General features: G+C 34.5%; 1 protein-coding gene across 1 annotated transcript in view; it reads left to right on the top strand.

Moving 5' to 3' along the window:
* The window catches only part of LOC149789024 (pre-mRNA-splicing factor ISY1 homolog), a 47,115-nt gene extending 32,929 nt beyond the window's left edge, over window positions 1-14,186 (top strand). The window contains exons 8-11 of the mRNA XM_089975186.1: window positions 559-681; window positions 2,178-2,293; window positions 8,162-8,266; window positions 10,676-14,186. Coding sequence (XP_089831312.1) covers window positions 559-681; window positions 2,178-2,293; window positions 8,162-8,266; window positions 10,676-10,783 — 452 coding nt within the window. The 3' untranslated portion in view covers window positions 10,784-14,186. The remainder of the gene's footprint in view (window positions 1-558; window positions 682-2,177; window positions 2,294-8,161; window positions 8,267-10,675) is intronic.
* The last annotated feature ends 869 nt before the right edge of the window (window positions 14,187-15,055 follow it).

Raw genomic sequence — 15,055 nt, 5'->3', positions numbered from 1 at the left:
TTTTCACTAAAAGAGTTCTTGTGATATGTTATTGTTCCTAAATAAAACTTGTACCAATCAGATGGCATCTTGCAAAATAGTTTTATTAGGAAATTTAGTATACTGAAGTTTCTTAAAAATATCTGATAGCATTTCAGTGGCTGGCAGTTGAAAAGAAGAAGAAGAAAAGGGACTAAATAAGGCATTTCGGGATTTTTTTTTCCTCAGCCAGCAGATTATAAGGGATTCGATTTAAGCCATCTTTTTCTTAATTTTATTGAAATTTTACGTTGCTTTAGTCTTTATCTACCTTTACCTTGCAAGCTTGGGAAATATTAAGAATGAAAATTAATTTTTTCAGTACCATATAAGCTGCGTTCAAGAGGGAAGATCTTAAAGCAGGTCTGATTGAAAAATTGTGCACCACATTTGTCAGAAATAGCTAATGATGGCATATGACCACATTAACAATTCTTTATCTTTGTTTGGAAACAAAGTAGACTTTTATAAGATTCTAGATGCAAGTGTTAAGTCTGTTTATCTGGTAAGTCCATCTGATTATTCATTTTGATTCTTCAGCACCACCTGCACCTCGCAGGACACGTGCTGAACTGATGAAAGATATAGATGCTGACTACTATGGTTACAGAGATGAGGATGATGGGATTATTCTTCCTCTAGAGCTAGAACAGGAAAAGAAAGGTGAGACTGCTCATTAAATTTTAGGTTGATTGTCTTGTCCAAGGCCAAGAGAACTCACAGTTTGCCTGTCCTGCATCATCCATCACCCATTTATACATCAACATTTGTTTATAAAGATTCAAGAGGATTTATTTATCAGATTGGAATCAACTGTGGTATGTAAGTTAATATTATTAAAATCTTGGCTGAGCTTGATTATCAGTGACATTCATGCTTATTAATTAGGTGATCTAGCATCAGATTGGTTGAACTTGAACATTCTAGAGGCCATATTTCTGATCAGATTGGGTATGTAAGCTTATATCAACAAGACCTCAGATGATTTTCATTGTGGGTGACAGGCATGCATATTAATGAGGCGATCTTAATTCTATTAAGCTCAGTTTATGAACACTATTTTTCTGGTCAGATTTGGTATGTAAGCTTATATCATCAAGATCTCAGTTGAATTTGATTTTGACCAACTTCAGTGCATATTAATAAGGTGATGTTACATCTTAATGGCTTTACTTGAAAAGACTCTAGATGTAATATTTCTGAACAGATTTTAATCAGATAAATTTATTATGTAAGCTTATATCCTCAAGACCCCAGATAAATCCAATGCTGAATGAGTTGGTGAACACTCTACGGGCCATATTTCTGATCATTTTTGGTAATGAAGCTTGTATTATAAAGAGTTTGGATGAACTTGGTTATGAGCACCATCAACACATTTTAAGGTGATCTGATTGACTGAGGTTGACCATAATTTGAGCTTATAATGATCAGATTTGATTTTGTAGTCCTGTATCCTTAAGATTTCATATCAGTTGCATTATAAGTGATATCCATGCTTATAAATAAAGATTTAGGCATAGTGGAAATTGAACAAGTAACCTTAAGAAGATGAATCCAATACCATAACCACTAAGCCACCGCAGCTCACTCAGGTGAGGATCTCAGTGGTTTTCTGTTTGTGACTCAATTATTGTGGTTCCAGGAAACAATATTGACTGCACAGATCCCCCCTTCTTGTAAAGCCAGTGAGTCTATATATTTTAAGGTTTGGGCTGTGAACAGTTTCTAAGTGAATTGGGGCTTATGATCAAGGTTAGGAAGAGATCCAGGAAAAAATGCTAGATGTATATATGACTTGTCCTTTTTGTGACAAGAAAGCAATTCTGTATATGTGGTGTAAGAAGAGGCACATCAACATTATTAGACAATTTAGCAAGTATGTGTTTCACGCTTCTCTTACCCCTATACACTTTCACTATGTATGTAAATTGTTTTCTTCACAAATTCATCAGTGTCAACTACCCACATGAGCAATATCAGGCCTGCTTTGGTCTCTTATTCAGGAATAAGAGTTAACTCAGATCAGGAAACTGAATACTGTAAATTTAAATATCATAAAATTAATATATCCAAATTAAAATGAGCATGAAAAGTGCTTCATATGCCCAAAATGTTTTTATTGAAAGAAAGAAATACATTCATATTATTTTTTATAGCCATAACAGCCAAAGTACGTGAATGGAAGGAAAGGCAGGAGGCAATAGCTAGAGGGGATTTACAGCCAGAGGAGGAGGAGGAGGAGGAAGATGTACCTCTCTATCAGGGAGAGAAGGTTCTTTATTTTATCTTATATGAAAACAGAATTGTTAAACATTGTGGGTCTTACCCTCATGGTGTTTTTTTAACTGATACCATCAGGCCAGACTTGTAATTCTTCTTCAAAAACGTTACCTGATCATAATACTTCTGGAGTATTACCACTACATTGCAAATCATGTCCCAAGAGTCAAAAATTTTAGCTATAAAAGCTAAATATTGTCTCCCCACATAGGTTAACACATTATCCCCTAGCAACGACTTTACGGGGCAGGAGGTAGTAGCCTACTGCCGAGCTCTGTAGCGTCATGGTCATGCATGATACACTAAAGTGGATGGTATTATAGAAAGGTAGCTGACCGGAGATTTGGTGTTTTTGAGTCGATTCAAAAATAGCTTTCAAAATGTGTCTCCTACTCGATTTTCAAGCAAAAATGGCAAAAACCTCCAGGGGTTAATGTATTAAACAGTTCATTTTGATAACGTCACAAAATTTGAATATTCCTTGCGTATTTAATCACTTGTGCATCGATATTGCTCATAAATTACAAATTTAGCAATTCCCAGACAAATTGTAAAAAAAATAAAAAATTCTTGTTAACACATTAACCCCTAGCGACGACTTTACAGGACAGGAGGTAGTAGCCTACTGCCGAGTTCTGTAATGTCATGGTCATGCATGGTACACTAAATTGGATGGTATTATAGAAAGGTAGACAGATGTAGCTCTACAATGATACTAAATAATCTGGAATATCCAGTTGCACTACAAAATACAGATAGAAAAACCTCATATTTTGGACCCGACTTTTTTTAACGCAAAATTCGCCTTTGGTCGGAATCCCATTTTGTGTCTGGATTTTAGACTTTTTGGTCTCAGATCTAAGGCAGACTGGTATGAACTGCAAACAGACAGATGAGCCTTTGCAAAAAGTAGGATAAGATGGGCATTTGGAATAAAGAGTGGTCTCCATACAAAAATAATGGCTCCGTTTAGAAGAAAAAAAACAAATAAAAAAAACCAAAGTTTAAATTTTACCCTTCTGCTCATACGCGGGTCATATCGCCAATGAAAAATGATGTTTCTAACACAACTAGGCAGTATGTTATTGAAAGATGACAGAGGATTTGGTGTTTTCGAGTCTATTCAGAAATAGCTTTCAAAATGTGTTTCCTACTGATCATAGTACTTCTGGAGTATTACCACTACATTGCAAATCCTGTCCCTAGAGTCTAAAATTTTAGCTATAAAAGCTAAATATTGTCTCCCCACATAGGTGGCAGTGTGACAGAGTGATGTCCCATTCATACAGGGATTGGTGCCAAATCCTCTCTGTACATTAGTTACTGCTTCCCCTCATACCATGTAGCCAACTCTCCTGATCAGACACCTCTCAGACTATTTTCATGAATTTTGAGGATAGATATTTGACTTTAGAGCGAAGTGGAGGAGTTTTGCTTCTCAGGGAAGTATCATCAGTTCTTGACAATTTCTTGCTCTTTTCTTTTGAAGACAGAATCTTTCTGACTATTGTAAAATTAAAACTTTGTTGTAAATGTACACATATACACCTTTTGGGACTTACCTGTTTGGGTCACTATTGCATTCTCTTGCCTCGGGACTCTGGAAGCATGTTTGATAGCTTTATTTAGGGTTTGTATGCATTCATGTACATTTATGTGGATAGTAGATATAGAGATCGTATGTGTTCACACATGTTTGTGTGAATAGTAGATAATATGTAAAGTTAGTATGAGGAATGTTTTCCTTCACGTCCGTGCTTGACAAATATAAAGTCAAGCATTTGTCATTTGCGCCATTCAACATTGAATAAATAAAGATGGCAAGTAACCACCTTGACAAAATGAATAAGTTGCAAGATGTTCTGGATAATTTGGGAATGATTGAAGAAATGTTAGTCAAACTGGATGAGGATTTTTAGTATTACAGTCCTGATCAAGTCAAGTCAGAAATAATTAATCTAAGAAAATTTGAGAATATTCTTAAAACGAATACTTCTTTATTTGCTATTTATAGCAACTGTAGATGATCCATATCATTGAAAACAGATGGGTTTCTTCAAATATGAATTTTCCCTCACAGATTCATTATATTGATAAGCTAATGAGTTAGCAGACCAGTCTCTACTTTTAAACAAAATGGCATTAGATGTTATGTGAAATGCTTTATGGTGCGAGTTGTGGATGTTATATGATGGAAAATGTTAGAGCAGATGTTTTTTCAAAGTTCAAAACATGTCAGATCCAAAAAGGATAAATCAACATCACCTTAAAACTTTAAAATAAGAATATGAGAGTAATGTACTGCAGCACTGAGTACACCATTATGCTCATTGCGGAATTCCAGTTTATGATGATTCAGTGAAAGATACACATAAAGACAAATTAAAGTGAGTTTTTCAGTATATTTTGTGTTTGTATTCTGATTTTAATCAATATGGATCTTGCCCTTTGTGAAAAGAATTTATGACCAGCGACAGAACCAGGTTAGTAACAAAAATAAATGTATCTTTTTTATACATGTAATTCTGGCATAGTATATAGATTACACTTTCTACACTCAAAGTATTCTTTTTTGCCACTTATAATAGCAATAATTACACTTGTACCTCTCGGGGTTGATATATGTATATCTGAGTGAAAAGGGTGCCTTTAAGTCTGCATGTTGAAGTCACCACAGTGAATGACATGTTGGAGGGGTCGCTACAGTCTAACTCCACCTTTACTACTACAACTTGACAAACTAGTTTCACTGGAACCAATCAGTCTGGTACTGCATGGGTTTGACAACCAGTTGTCTCTGTTGGTCACATTTCAGTGAGATCCAGATCAGATCAAACCAACTCAGATGTTGTCTCACACAATGTAAGCAAGTACTGGTTCTGTAGATAAAACAACCCAAAACCTGTCCCATCATAATGAACTGGACATTGTCATGAAAGATAAAATGGTACTGTTCCATTCTCAAAGATCAGCACCTGGTATACTGCTATATGATATTCAGTTTAGTGCACCATATAACCACATGTATGTTGTCAGCTAGTTCACATGTCACTCAGGAAAGCTAAGACTTGTTTAGTGGGGGGCCCCGAGTGGCCAAGTGGTCTAAAGCGCTTACCATCCGGATCACTGCCATCTCACTTCTGTCTGCGTGGGCTTAAGTCCCAGGTTCAGCCAATGCGGATATGTGAGAAAGCTTGCCGGTAGCTTCTTGTGGGTCAGTTTTTCTTTCCGGTGTGTTCCTGGGTTCTTCCTCCACCATTAATACTAGCCACCATGTATAGCCTATCTTGTGCTGAAAAATGGGGTTAAACCCTATAACAACAACAACTTGCTTAGTGATTATCCGGAAGATACCGTATCCCAGTCTGAGTGATTTACTAGTATGGTTAGCTGCCATTTTAGACATTCTTAACCAGCTACATATCAGATTATTCTGTTTGCAATATGCAACCCTACCAAGACTAATGTTATTTGGAGAAACACTTCTGACATGAACATTTCCAAATTATTCTGTTTGCAAAAAGGAGATGGCAGACTCATCCTGGATGATACTAAAAGTGCTTGAAATGCAAAATTGATATGAAAACGTTAATTGTAAGTGAATGAATATTTTTGTGAAACCTTAAGTGCATACAATTTTTAAACAGTATGGCCCCATTATATATGAAAGAACTATTTCATGCTAGAAAACAAGGTAACACTCCCAATTTAAGATCAATTTAAGCTAAACATCTAATAATTCCAAAGCCAAATAAGAAAAGTTTTCAATATTTAGGACCACTAGTTTGGCATAGAATCCCATGGGAAATTAGGGAAAATGCAAATATCAATGCATTTTGTAATGATATAATTCAGTGAACATAATGTGTAACCTGTTTGATTTGACAAACACATTACAACTTTAAGCATACATTCTTAAACCTTCTACTTTGTTGTCTCACAGTTTTTGTGCTGTATATACACAGTGTACCTAATTGGAGCATGTTTATATAAAATTTTCTGTATTATGTCCTCATTTTAGCTTATTATTATTGGAATGTTTGGGATTTTTATCCAGTTTGAAGTTGTGTATTGATATATTTTTTTTCTAATGAAAGATTAAGGCATTGTGTATGCCTTTCTTTATTATGTGTTCAACTATGTACTATGTATGTAACTATGTACTATGTATGTAACTATGTACTATGTATGTTGCTATGTACTATGTATATATAGCTAATGTACTATGTATGTAACTATTAGGGTCCCCAAATGGCCGAGTGGTCTAAAGCGCTCTCCGTTACAGATCACTGCCATCTCACCTCTGTCTGCGTAGGTTCGAGTCTCGGATTCGGCCAATGTGGGTATGTGAGAAAGCTTGCCAGTAGCTTCTCGAGGGTCGGTGGTTCTTTCCATGGATTTCTCGGGTTCTTCCTCCACCATTAATACTGGCTGCCATGTATAGCCTATTGTGTGCTGAAAAATGGCGTTAAACCCTACAACAACAACAACAACAGTGTAACTATGCACTATGTATGTAGCTATGTACTATATATGTAACTATGCTTATACATGTAATTGAGGAGGATTAGTTCCTTGCAACTAATTGTGTTACCCTCATTAAATAAAGTTATTATTATTATTTTTATTATTAACAATTTAAATTTTTGTCATTTCCAAAACTTCTTAAACAATTGAGGAAGTTAAAGACATTTCAAGGCTATTTTGAAACAACCCTTATAAATGTACAGGAGAGCACATGCACAGATGTTTTTACAGCATAGTGACCATGTATTCAAACTACTGTATTTACTGATGTTGTGGGTGAGTATCTCAACTTCTTAATTAGTTGTTTAAGGGGTCAAGTAAAAAATGAATGGTAATGTTTCGGATCTTTAGTTAGTTTTTGGTGAACAAAAACTACCACTGAGTCCAGAATTATCCAAATACTTGTCATCTACCCCGCCTCCCATTTTGCCTTTTTGTTCACCCAGCACTGGGTAAAAATATAAGCCATTGTACCCTCTATTTGAAAAGCTAGTGCAAACACTGATTATGCAAGCACATACAAGACTTTTGTTTCAATTTTATTGATTCATTCTGATAAGTAATGGATATGTTGCAAATGAAAATATTTATCTGAAAAAGGAAATAAATTAGGTGGTATTGTAAAAACTAGAAAAGAAAATTATGTAATAACACTATAGAATTATCTGGAAAGTGATTGCATCAGGTACTGTTATTCAGTTTATTTTGGAGGGTACCAATTTTCATGTTTATTTTGTAATAAAAATGCATGGATTGAGGAAGGGATCCAGTTGTATCCTGTGATAATTGTATATTTGGTCTTCAGGATTGTGCTTTGCAGTAACCAAGCATGAAGAGAGGAAGGGATCCAGTTGTATCCTGGGATAATTGTATATTTGTATGTTTGGTGTTCAGGATTATGTTTTGCAGCAACCATTCATGAAGTGAGGAAGGGATCCAGTTGTATCCTGGGATAATTTTGTATATTTGGTCTTCAGGATTGTGCTTTGCAGTAACCAGGCATGAATTGAGGAAGGGATCTAGTTGTATCATGGGATAATTGTATGTTTGGTCTTCAAGACTGCTTTGTAGTAACCATACATGATTGAGGAAGGGATTGGGTTGTATCATGAGATAATTATATGTTTGTAATTGAATGTTTAGTCTTCAAGATTAAAATTTATACCCACAAAAAATAGTGAATTAACAGTGTACTGCCTTCCCCACTATGCAGAATTGCTGGAAGACCTTAAATTACAATGTATGTTGCTTCATGTTTTGCTGATTGTCCCCCCACCATTTAACTAAACTGCTTTCATTTTTATAAAAGGCTATCTTTTTATTTCATTTTCAGGATGATGATGATGATGATGTTGCAGAAAATAAGCATCAAGAGTATATACCAGAGGTGGAAAATCAACATTTTATAGCTCATGTACCAGTGCCATCACAGAAAGAGGTTTGCATTTACCCTTACAAAACTGTACAAGTATTGACACATAAATGTGTGCAGCATAAGTTGTTACTTGTATATGGTATATCTATGAATAACCATATGAGTATTTGTTAAAGTTTCACATTGCAAGCTCGCTTGTTTGCATGTACTCTGAATTGATCAAATTGTTTTATTTCATGGTTGCTGATAACCATAAATTCAACAACAATGCAAACAAAACCCATCTAAATAATATATGTGAAAGCCCCAGGACTGTTCCAAGTTTTAAGGAGAATTTCTTGATGTTTTCATATTTGAGCTGTTATACCAATAATTCCCATACTATGGGATTTTGTTTAAGTGCCACATTAATAGAAATGGACTACATTTTAGGCAAAGAAGATATGGTAGGGAAGTTTGTTATAAAGAAACATCACTTACCTCTAGGGATGGCATGTTAAGCATGGCAATGGCATTTTGATATGCTGTGAAAATAATAGTTATTGTGGCTTGAATGTAGAGCAGGTGCCAGATTGCAGGGATGGGGGGGGGGGTGCTAGTTTATATAGTGTAAAGAGTATCAAGACAACTGCTTACCCATCTTTTCCCATTAATGAATTTAAGTGTCAATACAATATGTCAAGTTTTGCAAAACCACAAGATTGAAACTCACCAAAACTGAATGTTCTGTTCTTTTTGTTGTCTTTTTGTGGCTTTGGCAGAGGCAGAGGCATACATGTTATATCTCACAGAGCAATACAAATATCACAAAACAAGGGGCATTCTCAGTGTCACTATGACAGTGCCTTCAGTCTTAGGTATTACCTAAAGGGGCATTCTCAGTGTCAGTATGACAGTGCCTTCAGTCTTAGGTATTACCTAACCATCTGCAGATCAATGTAATATGGATCATTTCATTTATTTTTGTATGCATTTACCATGCAATCTGTAACAGATATATGTCTGGCTACAGTCAACCTAGATAACATTTTAGCATTTTGAATCAATGCACAAAGAAAATCTTAGAACAAAATTCTATAGACAGTGTCTGAATGTTCCAGAATATGTTGTCTAATCCTCCAGACTAGTGCTTGGAATATACCGGGAAGCATCATGCAGGAAATATAATTTGAAATTTGATTATCCAGGTGATAATCTATCCAAACAAACACCATATCCTTTGGACTGAATTGTTCTTTAGTAACTCTTTTTTTTCCCTTCATATCACATGAACTACTTTAGTTTACTGTTTTATCCATTTTTATATATGATAGTAAGTTTAAAATGATCAAGTTTATTCCTTTGCCTAGTTGTTTTTTTAAATTTTGTTAAAATACCTGCACCATATTTATTTGATGGTCCAGATAGTTGTTACCTATGTCTGTACTGACCGGTAATGTCTTGTCATGTCATCAAAATTTAATTTGCTTATAATGTTTGAAAGACTTCTAGGATTAAAACCAAATGTTTAAATTGAGAAGGTCTAGGTAAAGTTCAGTTTTCACTCTTATGAAAAAAATTTGAAGGTTATTGCCCCCGTTTGACTAAATCTTTGCTCATCTATTTCCTCGTAGTAACTTTGAAGGACATGGATTGAACCCAATTTTAGTATGAGATTTTACATAAAGATGACCAAGGTTAGGCTTAGTTTTCATCATTGTCCGGCAAATTGAATTCCTGTGGAATTTTGGTCTTGTTTGACTTTGACCTTTTTTTTGTATGAAGCTTTACATTAAAAAGTCTCAGGTCAGGTTTGATCTTCGCCATTTTTCAGAACAATTTATGGAGTTATGGCCCCTGTTTAATTAAGAATTTTGCTCATCAATCATATCATGATGGCGGTGTATCAGTCTCATGTATGAACTCGTTTAGCTTTCCCATTGTTTGAAGTTTTCACTTCATATACTGATGCAAGAACTGTGGAGGATAAGATAGAAATGTTTGATATTGATCTCCTAACATGTTCATGACAAGCAGGTTCTTTTCAAAGATCTCAGTAATTTGTATTTTTGTCTTTCGCTTTGATTAGATTTCTGAACATAATGCTCTTTTATTTCAAAATGACTTATCTTTAATACAGACATAAAATATTTTAAACTTACTTGAAAAGAAATCTGAGTCATCATCCCACAGTAACCTTTCTGTAAGTTGGTATTGTGTGCAAATGGTTTGTTAATTAGGTCAAAACATTTCTATCATTTTCACATGCACATCCTTCCATTTTTGTTCACTTTAAATCATTCCAGCATTTATAAAAACATTTGCAATGACGATTTCTGATTTTTCATAATATTCTTGCTTTTTATAAACATTTAGGCTTTTGGACCAATTCATAAGGATTTGCCCAGATTATATTTATATATCATCTTTTACCTAAATTTGCTAAGATATTATATGTGTGTCATACCTAGCTAATGATTAATTGTTTTACAGATTGAAGAGGCATTGTTACAGAGGAAGAAGTTGGAACTGTTGGAGAAATATGCTAGTGTGGCACTCCAGGCAGAGGAAGGAGAGTCCAAGCAGTTGATGGGATTGTGACAAGGTGTAAACCATGTCTTATCTTAAGGTCATGTAGCAGGTCCCTGCCACAAGTGATAAGATCTCATAAATATCATGGTAGTCCAGATAAAAGGAATGCCTGTGAGGATGACCACACGTCAAAATATTCAAGAGTCAACAATGCCCTTTGGATGTAGTTGAACAATTGTCATTGTGGAAGTTAAGATTTGAAGTATTCCTTGATTAGATGCAAATAGAGGAGAATCATCAAGTTCAAAAAGGTTCTTGAACAACTTAAAGTACTTTCATCTAGCACTCAAGTTGATGTATGAGAACGAGGCTCATTGAGTTGGACTGCATGATATACCATATAAAATGATCAGTAACCTGCCAGATTTAGGCATATTTATTGTCACTGGGCATCCAAGTTATTAAAGAATGGTATTTGTACTTTTCTTTTCAGGGCATGTCAACACATAGGTTAATTAGTGCCTTAACAATTGTAGTAAGGTGCCTTGTCCAAGGCCTTACCATTGTTGAATGCCCAGACTGATCCGGTGGTAGGATTTGAACCTGCATCCTTTCAGTCATCAATTTGGCATGCCGACCACTGAGCTACCATGTCTCCATTGGTCACATTTTATGGCATGTTGGACATTGGACATATAATACATTCCCAAGTCCACAGGAGATTAGTTATTAATTTTTTTAAAATAGACAATATTGGCAGGTACTAAGTCCAATAAACAAAATGAGTATTGGGTTGGTGAATTGATTGATTGATTAATTGATTGATGTGTGTATTATATATATGTAAGAAGATGAAGAGTGGTTATCACAATTCATTGACTGTTTACAAAGGTAGGCAGTCCTGTACCATGTGTCATATTACATTTTAATAAAGCTTTTTTATGAAGTTTTAAACACTTTGCGGACTTTAGATATTTAAAAAATATTCCTGTAATGTAGTTAAGACCTTAAAAGTTTGACAAAATAGATGGTCTCAAAAGTAATAGAATGCAGATAACTTTTTTGTTTTTGGTTGTTCCCAAATAGAGGTTGCCTTCAGGAATTTTTTGGGTTATAAATTGTGATTAACAAACATCTGTGTGTGCTATAGTGTAAGAAAATAACAAAAAGTCTTAAAACTGGCGTTTAAAAAAATCTGAAAAATCAGTTTTTCTTATTTTATATTTGAGTTTCATGCTCACAAGTTGAATGAATGTACTAAATTCTTTTAATAGTAAAAAAAAAAGTAACTGAAACCAGATTGCCAAATTATTAGGGTGGGGGTTGAGCAAGATTGACTACATGTTTGTTTCTGGAGTGATTTGATTACCAATTTTGTTTGCATGTACATATATCATTTGTTTTTGACATTTCTCATGTAGTGCTATTGTTTCCAAATGAGTTAATACAGACATTGAAAAAAAAGTTCACCGTTGTCAGTAAGGTTCAAGTTAAGCTGTCATAGCTGCCACTTATTTCATCCAACTGTGTATAGTAAACTGTCAGAGCTGAAGGGTATTAAGCCTTCATGGAAAACAATCTAAGAAATTTTGCTTCCTTTATTCACATTTCCTCTGTAAAAATCTGATGTTATCCCCACTGTGAATGTGCAGCCCCATGTATTCATCTGATGAAAATATATTTTTTGTTTATATTTCCAAAATTTCAACAAAAGATTAGATTGCTTCAGGGTTACTTGGTCATTTGCAGACAGTCAGATTGGCTCTGACTTGAGGAATGTATGACTGAAAAATACCTGGATATTACAAAACTGTATTCAACAAATTTTGTTGCTACCAATTTTTTTAAAAAAGAGTATCTTTTATTAATTGAATGTCTTTTGAGCAGATAAAATTGTGTTTATGGCTACTGGCAGGACAGTCAGTGAATACAAGTTGCTGTATCTAGTTAAATAAATTCTTTTGTCATCAAAAACATGAGGGCCTACGTCAGTGCTGTACAATTACCCATTCAATTCTTGCTTTGTAATAGGAAGTTAATAATGTATAATGTGTGCAAGTATTATTGCAGTGTTTCATGCTTACATCTCATTGCATTGCTGGGCATTCAGGAGGTTAACATTAATAGTGTTTGAGCTCCACTGTCACCAGCTAACTCCCTCTATACATCTTACTTGAATGTGAAGGAATCTGCTTTCAGTCACAAATATAAAGCCTAACATCATATACTTAAAAAAAGAAGCAATATATTTACTCCACCAGTATTAAAGAAAATGAATAATTAAATTCTAAACGTCCAATGCATGCCAGGGTAAATATTTAATGAATTCTGTAATCTGCTAAACCAAGATTTCTGGTGAGGATTGATTTACAATATCTTATAATCTATAGAGGAGCAAAAACATTTAATATTTTCTTGATGTAATGTATTGATGGAGCATCAACAATGTTATTTATAATGGGCTGAACATCTGACTTGGCTTGCATAGGATAAATTCAGATTATTTTCAGCACTTTGCATTTTAATTAAAATAATGGTATCAGGAACTAAAGTTTATGCAAATCCATTTTATCATCATTTTTTGAACTGAAGCTTTTGTTTCTTCTCCAGGAAAACCGTTTCAGAATGGAACTTTTTACTGTAATGAATGCATATTTCTCTTTATCCTGCACATTTATTATGTTTAAAAGCAAATAATAACTATGTAATAGAAATGTGAAATGATCATTTTGAAATATGTTCCTCGGTTTATATTCTTAAAGTGGCAAGTATTACTACAAGTCTTCTGTAGGCACCTTACATTATAATGGACTTTTTCTTTAAATAGTCAAACATGTCAATAGCTGCCATCCAAGGTAAAAGGCAAAACTTGTCATTGCATGCAGGTGACCACTGTACACAGTTTCACCCTTCAAAATTCATATGGGGCCATCCATTTAGTACGTATGCATGGAGAGAGGTTAACCCAAATACATACGCTTGTGTATGTGGGGGGGGTCTACTGATAATGTACATACACATAGGAAATGGGGATGGGGGTGGAACTTCAACAATGATTTGCCTAATACATAACCTGTTTGACTGTGTTCAGTAGGCATTGGAATTTTAGCAGACACTAGACAAAATTTTTAAAGCTACACAGTTTATTTCTTTGATGCAGCCAGACATTCAACATTGGTGGACTATTTGTTTTATTAAACACATTAATATTATTAATCCTTGATCATTTCTGCGTGGATTAAATATAGGCCGTTCTATAGAATTCAGGAGTGGGGTGCATCAAGCGTACGTAGGCAGGGGTGTGTGTAAAAAGTATGCAGGTGTACAGGGAGGGGTCAAGCTTTGCCAGAGTTTTGCGTACATACTAAATGGATGGCCTCTGTTCGAACAAATACCATTCATTGAATATTACGAATATTACTATTATTATTATTATTATTTTATGTGCACTATTAAAAAAACATAATATGTACTACTTGTGTTATTCTCTTTGAAATTTATGTTCCACACAGAAATGCATTATCCCTCTCATTTTAATCCATCCTAAAAATTCAATAATCACCAGCTTAAAATAATCACTTATCTTTGTTTTTTGCATCATGACAAAACACTAATTTCACAACTGATTGACAACTTACATATGACTGTAAAACAGAGTACTGATTGAACATTTTGTTTAAATTTGGCTTGGCAATTACTGGGACTTCTATTTGTGCTGTGATAACGTGACTACTGTTCCCACCATCTGGAAAGTGCATTGAATGATAAAAATTGCCTCACTTTCAAATTGGACATATTGATGCCATTGAGTCACATTGATAGTGTGAATGGAGTATGGTGAGTACAAGCAAGATAAGAAATGTTTGCACATCAGTTCACATGACATTTCTTTAATTAAACAATGCCTTCCTCATGAAGTAAAAGTCTAGTTTGCATAGATTGAGTAGCAGATATACTCCAGTGATCATTTAAGGCAAGGAGAAACTAATGTTACAAAACACCTGACTGCAGAAACTAGGTAACTGTTATAACATTTACATAGTAAATTTGCAGTGGAGGGGGAATTAGAAAGGCTGTAGTGACCAAGTGACTGCTGGTAAAAGTTTGATTATACTAGGCATGAAATTAAATTACCTTTCTCTTAATGCAGACTAACTGATTTTATTTAGTGTTTTCCAAAATATTGAGTAAAGAAGAAAATTTCTGAATCTGACTCTACAAAACTTGGGTGTATTAAAAAAGTTTATAGAGAAAAACTTAAGGGTCTCCAGAAACAGTATTTTTTTTACCCATAAAAGTGTATTGTCTAAACAAAAACCCTGAAGCTCTTGTATATTTCAC

The sequence above is a fragment of the Sinohyriopsis cumingii genome, chromosome 11 (assembly GCF_028554795.1).
Source record: "Sinohyriopsis cumingii isolate HCF-2022 chromosome 11, ASM2855479v2, whole genome shotgun sequence".
Classification (NCBI taxonomy): domain Eukaryota; kingdom Metazoa; phylum Mollusca; class Bivalvia; order Unionida; family Unionidae; genus Sinohyriopsis; species Sinohyriopsis cumingii.
Note: the sequence above shows the minus strand (reverse complement) of the source record. Positions and strands in the feature narration are given on the sequence as shown.